Source organism: Zalophus californianus, chromosome 2 (assembly GCF_009762305.2).
Source record: "Zalophus californianus isolate mZalCal1 chromosome 2, mZalCal1.pri.v2, whole genome shotgun sequence".
NCBI classification, from domain to species: domain Eukaryota; kingdom Metazoa; phylum Chordata; class Mammalia; order Carnivora; family Otariidae; genus Zalophus; species Zalophus californianus.
The window spans coordinates 164,914,733-164,930,023 of record NC_045596.1 but is presented as its reverse complement, the minus strand read 5'-3'; the positions used below and the strand labels follow the sequence as shown (position 1 = coordinate 164,930,023).

Sequence of the window (15,291 nt, the reverse complement as noted above, 5' to 3'; positions counted from 1 at the left end):
ACTCCAAATATCAGGAGCTGAATTGGGAGGAATGCTGGTTCAGGGAAATCATTCCATCCTCTAGGCCCCTTCGTTTTAAGCACAAGGGTCAGTTCTATGGGGCACTTAACTAAAGTGGGCATTATGGGAAAAGGATGTAGTAGAGATTCACAGTTTAAACTGACATGTGGGTTCTCAGGTGGTGGCATGGTCCTCGAGTGCTCATTGTGAGCCAGTCACTGTGCCGCTGCCGAGGATGACCTCACCCCATCCTCACAGTAAACCCATGCAGGGTCAGGATTGTTACTCCCATTTCACAGATGAGACAGCAGAACTCAAAGAGGTCCAGAAACCTTCTCAGAGTTGCAGAGGAATCAGGGCATCAGACTTTGAGCTCAGGTCTGACAGGCTGTTAGGGCTGGAATGTTTAACCACTGTTCCACATTCCCTGTCCACGGGGCCTTAGATCAGCGTGACTGCCTTTAAAAAGGCACCTTTGCTGTGGATTGAAAAGGGTGTCACACATAGAAGAGCGTTTGCTGTGAGGTCTGTCCAGTGATGGGGGCGGTGCTTCATCAGACTTTCTCTGCCGCCACCACCTGCATAACTCAGAGGGGGAAGTATAGGTGTTCCAGAAAGCCTGGAAGTGGACTGGGGTTTCCGTCAGTCACTGAAGGTAGGTGATGCTAATTCTAGGGTGTAGGCGAGCAGTTGGGGTGCCAGTTAGGAATGGGACTTTGAAGAAGCAGATCCCAGTGTAGAGGTAGTCGTCAGCCCAGGAGTCTGAGAGCGACTTGGATTTCTCTCCAGCACCATCCTTCAAGCATGGAAGAAGTAAGGATTCGCAGTTCCCCTTGTGTTCGTTGTTAGCATGCATCTCTGGGTCTGAGTCTTAACAGACTTTATTTCACAGATCAGATTTACAGCTGCATTACAGTCTCAGTAGTTCTTAAAGCTTGGCTCACCTTTCGTGATGCCAGAATACCTCCTTTATCTGTTGTCGGGTGAAGGTGAATGTTTGAGTCGAAAGCATTGTACGCTCCTTGGTCGGTAGGTTTGAGCGATTACAAAGTACCTTGACCACCTTGACCGTGAGTAGTGACTTCTGACCTCAGGGCAAGAGTGAGAGATTTAAGGTAGAAACGGTGGAATTGGAGAGTGCCTGGTCAGTATCTGAGGCCACCCTCCCAGGGCAGAGAGCCATTGAGTGCTTTTGTTTCTGACAGGCTCTGGGGTTTTGAGCAGTGTGGTGCTGTGATCTAATGGTGGGTAGGAGGCCTTCTTTGCTATTACACCACACTTTCTCTCATCAGGGATGGTGGTCTGAAGAGGGAGAAGGTGAAGGACACATTCAAAGAGGAGCAGCAGAAGCTGTACAGCAAAATGATCGTTGGGAACCACGAGGACCGGAGCCGGTCCTGAGCCTGCGCCTTGCGCTGCCTGGAGCCACCCCCCGCAGGTCTGGACCCGCGAGCCAGCTGCTGCCCCCGCCGCCTTTCCGACTCCGGGGCTCCCCAGGACTCCAGCTTCTTCAGACCCGCCCCAGAGATCCCTGGGCGCACCGCCTGAAGTGGACGCTTCTGGGGGTTGCTGCCCAGGATGAGATGCCTTCTTGTTTCTTTTACACTAAGTCCGTCGGAGGAATGCCATTAAAGTCACCTCTCCACCTGTACATGTGTGGGGCTGAGTGGTGGGGAAGAAGCGGCCACTTTCCCGTGTCCGGGACATTAGCATGTCAGTCTGTTACGGATGCCACCTGCCAGGGACTTTGTTGGGGAAAGGGTCCCCCCATTTGTGAGGAGAGGCACTGCCGAGGCAGTGTGACTTGCTTCAGCCTAAACATCACCCCCCGAAGCCTCGGAGCTCCGCAGACTGGATAAAAGGAAAACCGCTGTCTGCAGGGGCTTTCGGCAAAATGAGGTTTTAATTCTTGTGCTCCTGCCCACGGGCAGTCACCAGACGGGATGGCAAGAAGCGAGGCGGACCGGTGACTAGGGTGTGGTGGGAACCAAGAGTCATTTTGTGTTCAAACTCCAGTGCTAACCCTGAACTCCCATGTGACTTGCTCTTTGTTAACTGCTGCCTCAGTTTCCCCATCTGTAACCTGGATCAGGAGGGGAAGGGTGGTGATACCTACCTCACAGGGTTGTTGTGGGGATTGAAGTGCTATTTTAAAGGACAAATTGTTCAGTGTTACAAGTATAGGTCCATGAAACGTGGCAGGAAAAGGTCTGAACTCAGAGCTGCTGCAAAGGGCTTTGAGTTTGTTTTTGTGAGTAAATAAAATTGTCTTTGATGGTCAATTAATTGAGGGGCTTTCCCCTTCACTCTTTGTCCCTTGGATGTAGCCCTAGGCAGCACACTTCCTACAGCAGTTACAGTTTTCTGACTCAACCAAAGCCCCGGGACTGTAGGGAATCCACTTGACTTCTGGAATGAGGAATAATAGTGTTCAGAAGAAGCTACTCCTCATATCAGATGTTTGCCTATCTCTCTGATTAACTTAGAACTTCCAGCACAGACTGAGATGTGGATTTCTCCGATGGGTGCCTGGGATTAGAGGCGTGTGAAGAGGCACCATTTGTTGGGGTGAGGGCAGGGCGGTCTGGATGTAAGGACAGTGGGAAGCAGCAAGGAAATGGGGCAAGGTAGGAACAGAGGCTCTGGAAGGGTTAGTGAGGGGTCAGGATGGGCAGGTGGCTCTTGGGTGCACTGTGGGCTTCCACACAGCCGGAGGAAAACTGTGGGCTTCCTGGGTCCCCTGCGCCCACCTACAGTCACCGTGAAGGCGGATCCAAAGCCACGCAACCCTCACCAGTTCTGGCTCCTAGGGTGTACCAGTTTCACATCCCTAACAAGAGAGAGTTGCCTTCCCCGCCCACCCAGCTTTCCGTCCCTCCCCACTTCCACCCCTGGCTCCAGCATGGCACAGCTGTGGCCCCTTTCAGGATTTGCACCAGCCGTGGTAAGCATCACCTCTCCCAGACTGCCCTCTGGCCTGTGCCCAGGGATGAGGTGGGAGGGCAGCCCTGCTCCTGAGGCACTGACTTGATAGCACTTGGCCTTCCCTGCCCTGACTGCTTCCGCTTCCTTTGCCTCCCTTGCTAGCCTTCCATTTCCTCTTACCTGCCCTATTGCTAACCAGTGAAAAACGATTTTTCTTTCCAATAAAAACCCTGTTTTGACTGTAAGGAACAGCCTCTTATGACCTGTTTTACGAAGAGTAAACAGTGGTTTTCAGCCTTTAGGAGGAGGCAGTATATTTATAGTGTTTAAAGACCATCCAGAATGATCTTTAAAATCAGTTTTGAAGATCAAGTTCCCTTTTTTTAGTTCTTTTTTAAAAAGCTCTGTTGTTTAGTACGTTTATATCATGATTTTCATAGGTGTGCTGAAAAGATAAAAACAGTATTAAAAATATGCCTATCTATTGATGACCTAGCAGAGGTTTGCAAGAGCCAGGGTTAGAATCAGCTGCTGTGTAAAGAAATACTTGTGGAAACTAAGCAAGGATTATTCTACTGTTTTACTAAGAGAAGAGATGTGAATTATACCCCCCAGAAAAGCAATTTCTAAAATTTTCATATAGTGCTTGTCGTAAGTATGGAGACTCATCAAACTACACGGCCATCCTTTTTATTTGGGGACCTGCAGGCCCCGCATTACCCCTAAGTCAGATGCTTGGTTTGGGATAACTGGACAGGTCTTGGGTGGTAAAGCCTTACAACATGCAGGAACGACAGAATCATGTAAAGCAATGCCAAGTACAGAATACTCTCATGCTTAGGATCCTAGCAACAATGAGGATGATTTGGGAATAAAACCAACGGCATCAATTTGGCGGGATGAGCACTGGCCAGCTTCTAATACCACTTCCAAACCTGCTGCTCATTTGCTGTTTTGACTTTTATTTCTCCATTTCCTGATCCACAATTAAGGACTTGGGCTAGATGGCCTCCAGAGCTCTTTCCACCTCAAGTGTCTGTAATTTTAAAAACCCTGGTTCAAATTTTATTTCTGGGTTCTAAAGTCATCTGGTTCCGAAGTAGTTCCGTTTGTATCGGTTTAGTTCCTCTAGAACATAGGGCTAGTGGACGCTCCAGTAGAGTCCCCTCCGTGTTTTAGGTGAAGCGGGGGGCTGCCTGGGTTTGAATGTGGATCTCGGCTAGCTGTTTCCATTCAACCGGGAGGTATTGTTCCAGCTAATTAGACAAGGAACTTTCCAGAAAGGCTAGTAAAGTTCCCCTGTCAGAGGGAGCTCAGCAGGCCATCAGCCAGGCCAGAGCTCCGCAAGCTCAGCCTGATGGAGCAGTTTGAGATGATGGCCTTGTGACAGGAGAACCAACTTGAGCACTTGCTTCTTTACTCCCTGCGGCTGCCCTTCCGAGGGGAAAAGAGTCTGGCCGTGAGGGGGCAGGGAGCCCCCCGCGGATCCCCGAGTGCTCAGCCCTTGGCAGCATCACCCCGTCGACGGCGGGCGCCAACCCTGCCCACCCGCAGAGGTGTTCTGGGTCTGGAGAGCCTGCCGTTCCTTCCGGGAACTGCCCCCGAGCCCCCTGGTCCGTGGGGTAGGTGCCCCCGCGTCCGGGACACAGCAGCGACAGAGAGCCCGCCGGGGTGTGCCCCCGGGGCGCACGCGCGCTGTGTGGCCTGGGACCTGCGGGTCGGAAGGGCAGCGGCACGCACTCTGGCTCTCGAACCGGCTAGGAGACGGCCGTCCGGCCATCCATCTTCCGTGGCGCTAACACCCCCTCTCCCCCTCTCCCAGTCAATATGTCTCTCTCCGATGGGAAAGTTAATAAATTTTGCTCTAGATTAAAAGTATTGATCATTTCATTTGTAAACGATAAATAAAAAGGGGGGACTTTTCATTGCAGCCGGGGTAGCGTCTGGTGTATTTTGCCGCTGCAATCGCGCCAGGCGTGGGGGGGCGGGGGGGCTTCTCATATGCATTCCGGCCGGCCAGCTGCATTGATTTTCTATTAGTCTCCCCAGCACCACCCAGTAACACATCATTTCAGTACCTGCTATTAATGGTCTTTTGATAAATAATCACTTGTAAGTCAATAAATTTTTATTAAACAGTGTGGCTCTTTGATTTATTAAAATCCGACCGTGTTTGTCTGGGAGAAAAGGGATGCTGAATTGAAGTGGAGGCTTTCATACATCTTCCTGACGCCGAGCAGTCACCGCACACTCCAGAGAAAAACAATTGCATTTTAACAGAAACAAAACAGCCGAGTTTGGAACTTGAGCCCGGGGAAACTTTATCTTCGTCAGTCTGATCCTTTCCTCTGCAGGGAGCAGCGGCGGGCCGGAGGGCGCCGTGTCAAGAACTTTGTTTACTTCCGAGAGCGGTGAGCTACCTTGGCCGGGCCCCGCGTGCGCGCGCGCACACAACGCACGCGCACACGCACACGCACCCGGGGTCAGCGCAGAGCCTGAGCCGCCCCACAGGCCACCCCACCTGCTGCACCCCCGAGTAGGCACCCTTGACAAGCAGGCATCGGGGACCCATGAGAAAAGTTGGATTGCAGGGCCTTTCGGCTTCCATCCCCACCGAATCTCCCAGGTCCCATCTTGTGGCAGGAAATGCCAAGAGATACGTTACATTTTATGTAGAGATCTGGCTGTATGGATGATTTTTTTTAAAGTGGGCCAATAGCTGAAGACTGGAGGACTTTTTTTGTGAGATGGTCATGGCATTAAAATTTGCTGTAAAGGGTTGACAAGTTTTCGTTGAGGCTAATATGGCCCCACAGGGATTGTCATGGGTACAGAGGCCCAAGTACTGAATACAGAAGCAGAACTCCCAGCCCGGACGGAAGCAGGAGAAAGGGGGAGAATGTGGCTAGTAAAATGCTTGTATTAAAGCTCATGGGTAGAACTCCTTGACTCTGGCCCTATCCAGGCTACTACTGTGACTCTTTTTCCCTTCCTGGTCAGTGTGACAGGTGTTAACAGGAAGACGTGCAAAGTGGGGACTGCTAGTAAGTTCAGGTGAGGGCTTTAGCGTTTTTAAACATTTTAGGTTATTTAATGTTTAAATTACATTTTTAAATGTTTTTAAAATGTAATGTTTTAAACCCACTGCAAGTCTTCTCTGTTGCTTGGAGTTCCTTTTCTGTCCTGGTCTTGGTGGGGAAAGCTTCAAGGGAACCTCAAAGGGGAACAGGAAGCTGAAGAGCAGAAAACAAACAAACGCTTGGCGCTTGGCGCACCAGGCAGGTGAGTACTGATGCGGGTTCTCAGGGGCGTGGCCCATTCTGCCCTGCAGGAGGTTGGCCAAGGAGCCGGGCTTCCCCTTCCAAGGAGCTCAGAGCCTGTGCCTGAGGCTTGAGCCTCACCCCAACCCCCCTGGGGGAGGGGGGCGTGCAGTGGTGGCCCAGGCAGGAGAGCCTCAGGGCAGCATGTTCCTAGCTTTCTAGAACACGAGTAACATTGAGTATAATCTGTACTTGATATGTGCAAAATTCAAGTCCACTTTCAAGGTAAAACAGGAGACCTGTGAAATGTTTCACTTGGGGAGTTTACCTCTGGCCTCTGTTCATTGCCCCTCACTTCCCTTGACCTGTCCGTGTTCTTTCCACTCTGTTTTTAGGACTCTGGTGAGGAAGGTTGGGGGAGAATCATCTTAGAGTTTCTTGAGCTCCGTGAGTTTACTTCCGGTGATTCGGAATCAAATACATTAAACTCTGGGACGGGGGTGACTCTCACTGCTGGGCAGCTGGTTGGGGGCTAGGGGTGTGAGGCTGGCCCAGAGGAGGTTACAAGGGACTTTGGGGCCATCACAGCAGGTACCTGCACACCTGTAGATACAGCCGGACAGTAGAGGCCAGGGGAAGGTGGAGGTTGGGAGGGAGTCAGGGTGGAGAGCTGAAGCTTCCAGAATGGAGGATTTGGTAATCCTAGAGAGCTATGACAATGGATTTCCCTCCCTTGACCCCACAGCTCCCCAAATGCATATTCATTGCCTTTGAACCCCTCCATGCAGCACAGATTCAGCTCTGACTGGCTGGAAGTGAGGTCAGGAGAAGGTTAGCTGGTGCTTTCCCATCTCATCCCATCCAGAGTTCCAGGCCAAGATGGTCCTCGGCTCTCCGTGCTCCCTCCTGCCCTGTTTTCACTGTTCCTCCCTTGCTGAGGAGTGGCTCCGAAGGAGCGGCCAGGGGAGGTGCCCAGCCTCTTGGGGTCTCTGGTTCCACCGCTGCTGCAGTGGGCTTGGGGAAGGGCTGCCTGCACTCCGATTGATCCACCAGCTGTGATTTGTCATTTCTCTGAGGCAGGCGCTGTTTTCTCTTGCTTCAGGAGGCCCCTTCGACACCTGCTTTATTTTTCTTCCTGCGCTGACGTGACGGGAGACAGGTGTTAAACTACTTAATCACTTTAAAATTGTTTTAATTTTCTGTTTTTTATTGATCTCTCCAGCACCAATTAATCAGCTCACTGGACCAGGCAGTTAGTACATTAAAAATTGTCAGGGAGGCCGTGCATCTTGCAAAATGTCTAAAAAATATTCGGCTAGCAAATTGCGTTTTTCTTTGGCATGCAACAGTCCTTGGCCCACAGAGCTCGCACTTGCAAAGGACCTCTGGGAGTATTCAGGGTACAGGAGGGATCCTGGCCAGAGAGGCTTCCTGTGGGGGAAATGGAAGCAGGTGCCCTTTTCGGTGCTGATTTGCCACCTTTCCTTCCACTTTTGTTTTCTGCTTCCCACACAACTGGGTCTCCTTTCCCCAAGAGCACTGGGAATTTTGGTGGAAGGGCGCACTCGCCCTGCAACCATGTGTCCTGACCCCCACAAGGGCAGGAATTCATGGTCTGTAACTGTTCTTGCAGCCGGGCACCCAGCCCACAGCCAGATTTCCTCTCCCTGGGACGTCGGCACCTTTGATTTGTCCTTCTGATGTTGCCAAAGCCACCTCCCTGCGGCAGGGGGCCTGCTAAACTTGGTAAACTCTCTCTCTTGGCAGGTGGCTGTTGTGTCACACCGCCTTGTCCCTGGCACCCTGATGATGAACTGAAGCCTTTCCACAGAATGTTCTGGACAACCCCACCCCCACAGTCACCAGGTCCTGTGCTGCAAACCCTTTGCCATCTATCTTTTATCACCCCTCCAGAAAATTATTTATTAACTGCTTGGCTGTACTTTCTGAATTAAATAAAAACACGGACAGAATAATCAGGGGCTTCAGTATCACTTCTTAGGGGTAGAAATTTGGTTTCCGGTTTTCCCATTTTTGCTTGACTTTCTATCACTCTCCAAAAGCAAGTGCCTTATTTTTTATGTGGTGAACTAAACATCCAACAGCCCGTTTGCAGGCTCTGAACTGTCTGTGCCATCCCAGGGCTGAGCTCCCGAAGCATCTCCATGCCCTTCTTCCTTCCTTCTGAGCTGCTCCCAGGACTAAAGGGCAGCTCTTCTTTACCCAGCCCCCCAAGACCCCTGCACCGCTCACACAAGCTGCCCCCCAGACACCTCAGGTGAATCAGGGCTGGCAGCCCCCACCTGAGGAGGAGAAGGGCAGGAGCCCCAAGTTGTGGGGACGTTGGGGGCAAACACGGTCAGGCCCTGCATGCTGGCCGGCCAGACTTATCTTCCCCCAGCACCCAGCCCCACCCGCTCTGTATTAATTGGCATTTGATTGGGCTAGGGCATATAATCTAGTATTGATTTTCTCTCTGGACGCCACAGCTTTATTTGCTCACATCTGCCTTGTGTTTAATTGGTGCTTTGCTCTGGAAACGAGAGATCTGATCGGCTTGTTTAGTTTCTTTTCCTGGGGCACACAGGCACGCACACACCCTCGCACTCTCAAGTTGGCCGGCCCAGCCCGGCCTCTCTCTGACCCACCCCCCAATAGTGAGGCCCTCCTGGCAGATAGGAGGAACACGGAATGACCCAGAAGGCTTCCTCAGAGACTCCTGGTCTTTACACTTGACCTCACCTGCAGTGGGCTGATCCTTCCTGGTGTGAAAGTGTGTGTGACCATTCCTGGGGGGAACCACTGACTCCAGGGTCAGACCTGGGTTCAAATCCACCTTTTGCCTGTATGTGGCCTGGAGGCGAACCTATTGGATCATCTGCCCTGCAGTATCATCCTTGAGACCTTCTTTGCAGGACACTTAGGGAAGCACTGCCAATCACCACACTCCGTGCCTGGCACTTAGCGGGTGCTCAATAAGCAGCAGCCCCTTGGCCAATAACGGTGCCCCATTCAGCCTGTGCAGCTACAGCGCACTGCCCGCCTGGCGTGAAAGATCGCAGCCCTGCGTACCGGAGAGAAACAGTCACCCGAGGCCACGTCGGTCCACGCACAGGGAGGGGTGCGTGTCTCCTTGGGGCTCACAGTCCAGTGAGAACCTTGGCCCCAAGGCACTGTGGGCACCACTCACCTTGTCTGAGGCTGGCAACATCTCCCCTGCTCCCCCTGCAGCAGAGACCTCCCTCCCAGCCGGGCCTCTCCTGTCACCCGACGTCCCATCCAGCACAGCCTCCCCGGGCTGGGCCCTGGGCCGGGTTGCGGGGGGGGGGGGGGGGGTTTCTTTCCTCTGACTCTGGTCCTGCGTTTGGGCTGGTCCGCCCTGGGCTTTTTGTAGCAAAGGGAAGATGTAAAGGCCAGAGGCAAACACTAATTTCCTATTGACACAACATTAATTCTCTTGCTTGGACAGGTGAATGTGCTTTCACTCACTTTGCCAAGATTAATGATGTTTGTTTGCCTGCTCAGAGAGGCCCTAATGAGGGGTTTGTGAACGGCACGCCTCCTGGGTTGGCTGTGGGGAAAGAGGCTGGAAACTGCCCTACACCAAGGAGAACGGCCTCTTCCCCCACTTCCAATGTCATCGTGTCCCTATTCAGGCGCTGGGGCCTTCCCTGGAAGAAACAGGGACAAAAGCATCATTGGTTAAAGAATGTGAGCTGTTTGGGGCGCCTGGGTGGCTCAGTTGTTAAGCGTCTGCTTTTGGCTCAGGTCATGACCCCAGGGTCCTGGGATCGAGTCCCGCATCGGGCTCCCTGCTCAGCGGGAAGCCTGCTTCTCCCTCTCCCACTCCCCCTGCTTGTGTTCCTGCTCTTGCTGTGTCTCTCTCCGTCAAATAAATAAAATCTTAAAAAAAAAAAATGTGAGCTGTTTGTGTCCTGCCCCCATGGGGTTATTACTGACAAGGAGACCTTCTCAACAGACCTGCACACAGGGCTGCAGCCGGCCCGCCCCTCCCCTGCCCTGCCTATCTAGCACCTGAAGCTCTCTTCCCACCTGGGGCCTTGCCCCGTTTGCACACCCGGAGTTGTCAAAAGTCGGGGCCTGAAGAGCAACAAATGCGTGTGGCCAGGCCAGGGCTTCTAAGGATGGGCCGCTTTCCGAGGAGCATCAGGAAAAGGGAGGGTGCCCACTGCCGCCAGGGGAGCAGACTCCTGTAAGTGACGGGATCACTAGACTGGTACGGAGCGGCTTCAGTGTGATTCTGCAGGCTCAGCACAGCCCAGGCAGATGGGCAGGGAGGGTGGTGCGGGGCCCTGGAGGTATGAAGCCATGCACTGTGGGGGGCTCTGCAGGGGGCTCTGCAGATTTCACTGGCCACCCTCCATGGAGCGCAAGTGTCATTCCCCACGAGAGTCAGGCGCTGCTCTCTTCAGGAATCTGAGCCGAACTCCGAACCAATAATCACCGAGGAGGGGAGGGATCGCTTATTACAGCCCCATTTTGTCACTAAGGATGGTCCATTCATTACAACCTGGCCATCCGAGGTTTGGGGGGAAGTGGGGGGAAGCGGGGAGTAAAGAGAGGGAAAGGGTAGGAGCCAGCTCTGGGTCCGGGCTGGGAGGGAAGGAACGCTGGGGAACTCTCGCCCAGGGCGGTTCCCCTTTGTCCACGTACCCCCATGTGGCAGGCCCCCTGAAGGACCAGCCTGTAAGCAAACAACAGGGTTGTCTATTTATTTTTGCTGTTCGTGTTCTTGCTTTTATAAATTATAGAAACCCACTTCAACCAGCCTCAAGACAAAAGGGTATTATCTCCTGAAAAGGCCAGTGGTGGATTAGGCCTGGGCTGAGTTTGGGCCTGAAACAGTGTCACCCATTCAGTCGCGCTCCCCCTCCGTCTCTCAGCCCTACTTCTCCCCGGGGTTGGATCCCTTCTCAGGCGGGCGTGCCGCACCCTCCCCGAGGTAAGAGGGCCGAGGTAGCAGCCGGAAGGGCGCCCGCTAGACGGGTAAGACTGGTAGCCCGGAGGCCAACCTGGTCCTTGCTCTCTGGCTGCAATTGAGCCTCAGGCCAATCCCAGAACCAATCCATCACATGACCAGAGAGGTAGCATTCACTGATTGGCTTAGGACTGTGTCAGTCATGCAGGCCTGGGGGTGGGGTCAGCCCGCCCAAACCAGATCAATCGAATGAGGCAGAAGGGTTTTTTTTCCCTAGAAAAGTCAGGGTGGCCTTACCAGAAAAAGGCAAGGATCAGTGGCAGGCCAGCCCAAACCACAGACGCGCACTGCACCCCTTTACTACTCAGTGAGTGTAGAAGCTGCCATTCACTGAGCAAGGCACTGTACTTTACAGTTATCCTGCACCTCGCCCGCAGACCCCGCTTGTGCCGGCTCCTTCCACCGTGGCATCTGATGGACCCAGCTAAAGCAGTATTAGAACTGCAAGCGCAATGTTGCTTTCTTTTCCAGAACACAGCGGCAGTGGTTTAGCAAATCTGTTAGAGCAGGGTCTCTCCCTGGAGCACTTGAAGGATTGACTATATTAGACCTCGCAAGTATCACAGCCCCAGAGCGGATTCGGCAGCAGGAGACCGGAAGCGTCCTACCATCTCCCCATCTTTCGTTGGGAAGAAGATCCAGACCCTTTGCTGCTTTGCTTCCATCCGGGCTGCCTTCCCTATTTGAATCTTTGTCACCCGAGTAAGAAGGAAGCCCTACAGAACCCACAATGCAAGTCATTGTGAACAATTCCAGAGCCGGCAGGGAGAGCCAAAATGTGGGCTTCTAAAATCACTATTTGCCAAATTTGTCCACTCCAGTGCCCTGGGCACTTTTCCCCAGACACATTCCAGGGGCAGCCCTCGTCCAGCTGAGTCCGCAGATCCAGAGGGGCCCTGGGGGTCTGTATGCCTGACAAATCATAGGTCAGGCAAGCTGGGGCAACTGCCTCAGTGAACATCTTCTCTGGCTGTGGCATATCTGCTCCTTCCAGAGACACCGGTGGTCAACGGCAAAGCAGCATAGACCACACCAAGAGAAATGCTGTTCGCCGGAGTCGTTTGCTACAACGCATTTGATCAGTGTGTCTTTGATTAGAGGACTTCATCTGGTCATCTTGTGTCCTCTGTAGCTTTCAGGTGTTTACACGTCCACGGAGAGACGCAGCCTGGACTTAGAAGACAAGGAGTTTTGAACTTGCATAGATCTTAGTTTCCACATATGCAAATTGGGGATAAAATCCAATGACCAGTCTATTGGAGAATCAAATGAAAGAATGTGCATGAAAGTGTATGGAAGGCCATAGTGAGTATGGCATTATCGTTCAAATGAGCATTCAGTCATTGCTTTTCATTCAAGCTCTGTAAATTCTAATGTTTAGGTCATTCAGACGCAGTGATTCTTACTAATGAAGGTCACCTTTATTCTATAGTGCCCCTTCTTACACAATACAGGATATACGCTTTTGATGAGATATGGTAACGTGTGGATCAACGGGGAATTGCGTTTTTGTTAGTGTCCATTGCCATCAATTAAATTCTCTCTAATCCTAACCACTGCCTCCTGGGGGGTCCCTCTGTTCCCTGTGAAGACGTTCATCACAATAGCATTGTGTTCCCCTTCTTTCTTGGCAGCTGGTCTCCTTCTAGACCGTGAGCATCAGGAGGGTAGGGAGCTTGTTCTCTGTTCGGATGCCCAGCAACAAGCACAGTGCCAGGCAAAAAGCAGATCTCAAATGTTGACGGCATGGATTTTAATTTATTAACACATATAATCCTAATTTTCTTTTTAAACAGTTCACAGCCCAGACCTAACTCAAATGGCCCCTCTCTCTTTCCCCTTTTATGGTAGTTAAAAATGGAAGCTCCAGAGTCAGACTGAGTTAAGCTGTGTGACGTAGGGCAAGTTACTTAACTTCTCTGTGTCCCCAGTGTCCTTGGCTATAAAATGGGTATCATAATGGTGCTTATTTCATGTAAGGTTTTTCTGACAGTGAGACGAGAGAAGCCCCTGGAACAGGGCATGGCCCCATGGGTGTTTAATGAATGCGATCAGTGCAGTTGGAGGACAGAGCATGATTCTGAAGTCAAGCAGAATCACTACTGTGTATCCATGGACTTGGGGTCAGACTCATATCAGTTGGTTTCTCTGCCTCAGTTTCTTCATCCGGAAAATGGGGATACTAAATTGTACATGGCTGTTGGAAGACAAATGAGTGGGTGTGAGTAAAGCATTTGGAAGGAGTCCCTTTCACAGAAGGCTCTGGGGTCTTCTTCTGCAGTATAGGGAACAGACGAACACCTCTTTGGCATCCTGGCCTGATGCCAAAGCTCTTGGCCTGGAGACAAGATGACCACAGGGGTTCCCTTAGCCTCATTCGCATGACCCCTGCCTCCCGAACAACAGAAGTCCTTCCCACCACAGGTTTGTACTACATTCCTCTGTAAACTCCCAACCCACCCTCTGAACCAAGTTGAAATGACATGATCTGATAGTCAGAACAGCACATTTCTTTTATTTGGTATCGGTTGGTTTATCTGAGCATCATCAGAGAGTGAACTGTTCTAAGCAAAATAATTTCCCAATGAAAATCCTTCTAAAATACCCTCCTCTGCCATCTTACACAGAAGACAAAAGACGGGGTTTAGTCTTTCTGATGGCTCTGGGACATCGTTATGAACAGGAACCACAGTGCTGTCTTCAAAGACCTCTGACCTAAGTCAGGCTTTCGGTCCTATTGCCAAACGCCCACAGAAGAGCTCTGGAATTCCTCTTTCTCCTTGTGGACCGCTGCATACACTTGCCACCTTGCACCTAGGCTCTGGGCCTCTGCCTCTGATCTTGCAGCCGAAGGGCTCCGGCCACCTGGGAGAGCAGTGCGGGCCCTGTGGTAGCTACTTTCTTGTCCTCGAGACTTTTAAAAATGTTGCTTACAATCAGGTCCCAGCTGTGTTTTCCGTGGTCACAAATGCTATGATTGTACCTACGCTCAACTGTATCCATTGAACAACTTTTTATAGAGCCAAGACTCTGTGCTCCGAGAGGAGAAGTGCTGCCCGCCCCTTCACACAGCCATACCCACCCTGGCCCCTCTCACACGGTGCTTGGTGAGCCTGGGAGCCGGAGGGGGATCTGGTTATACGCAGATTCTGGATGGGGCCTGCGGGTCTGTGTTTCCAACAAGTTCCCGGGGGAGGCCGCTGCTGGTGCCCAGATCAGGTCCCAGAGTAGCAAGGCTTCCGTGCAGAAGAGACAGATCCAGACGCCCCGGGGCAGGCAGGCCAGGCAGCCGTGTGGCGCCCAGGCAGGCAGAGGTGCCGGGAAGAGGTGGGAACCCCTCCCTGCCCCAGCTAACGTGTCTACAGAAGCAGAGTTGGCCTGGAAGAAACACATCTGCAGGCTGCACTCAGCCCTCCACGTCTGGTAGTGGCCTGCCGGGGAGTTGGGCATCTCAGGCGCTTTGTGGGTAAACGACCCGGGTCACACGCGAGTCCTTCCACCGCCGCCCAGAGAGCAGGTGACCAGCCGTGGCCGAACGCCTGACAGGAGCCGGGAGCGGGTCCGTTGTGGAGAACTGTGCAGCACTGGCTCAGGCGCTCCCTGAAGCCATGAACTTGGGGAGGAGGGAAAGGGCGGCAGCATCCTCATATTTAAGTGCCCACACCGGTCTGTTCATTGTACCCGATTTCCTTTCACCTTCCCCGTCTTGCGGCTTGCGGCGTCAGCCTCATTTTACAGATGAGGAAACTGGATTTCAAGAGGTTTACTAACTTGGTCACCTGACCCAGCTACTCGTTGGTGACGTGAGGACTCAGAGCTTCGAAGCCCTCTTCGGATAATGCAGCAGGTCGGGTGTCTGCATATGCTGGGCACACTCATTAGCTCTGATCTCACAGAGCCCCGCGAGGTCTGTGCAATTTTTCCTGTCCACAGATGGGTATACTGAGGCTCAGCGGCTGAGTAACCAGCCCAGGCCACACGGCGGTGGAGCCAGGAGGCAACTGAACACAGTCCTCCACGCTGTGCTGCGGGAAAAGGCTCGGGTCAACTGGTATCCAGCCTCAAGCCCTAGAAGGGGCCCGAGTATGGGGAGGGGTTGCCAGAAGT

The 15,291-nt window shown here is 52.5% G+C and overlaps 1 protein-coding gene and 1 long non-coding RNA gene across 7 annotated transcripts in view; both read left to right on the top strand.

The window, feature by feature from the left end:
- Window positions 1-2,286, top strand: part of GPAT4 (glycerol-3-phosphate acyltransferase 4) — a 34,410-nt gene extending 32,124 nt beyond the window's left edge. For all 6 annotated transcript variants that reach the window (XM_027598326.2, XM_027598325.2, XM_027598324.2 and 3 more), the window contains one exon: window positions 1,293-2,286. In XM_027598326.2, coding sequence (XP_027454127.1) covers window positions 1,293-1,401 — 109 coding nt within the window. In that variant the 3' untranslated portion in view covers window positions 1,402-2,286. The remainder of the gene's footprint in view (window positions 1-1,292) is intronic.
- Window positions 2,287-5,839: 3,553 nt separating this feature from the next.
- LOC113924172 lies at window positions 5,840-8,136 on the top strand. The gene is made up of 4 exons (XR_003520564.1): window positions 5,840-5,979; window positions 6,077-6,207; window positions 6,581-6,632; window positions 7,953-8,136. It is a non-coding gene; the product is annotated as an uncharacterized LOC113924172 (long non-coding RNA).
- Window positions 8,137-15,291: the final 7,155 nt, after the last annotated feature.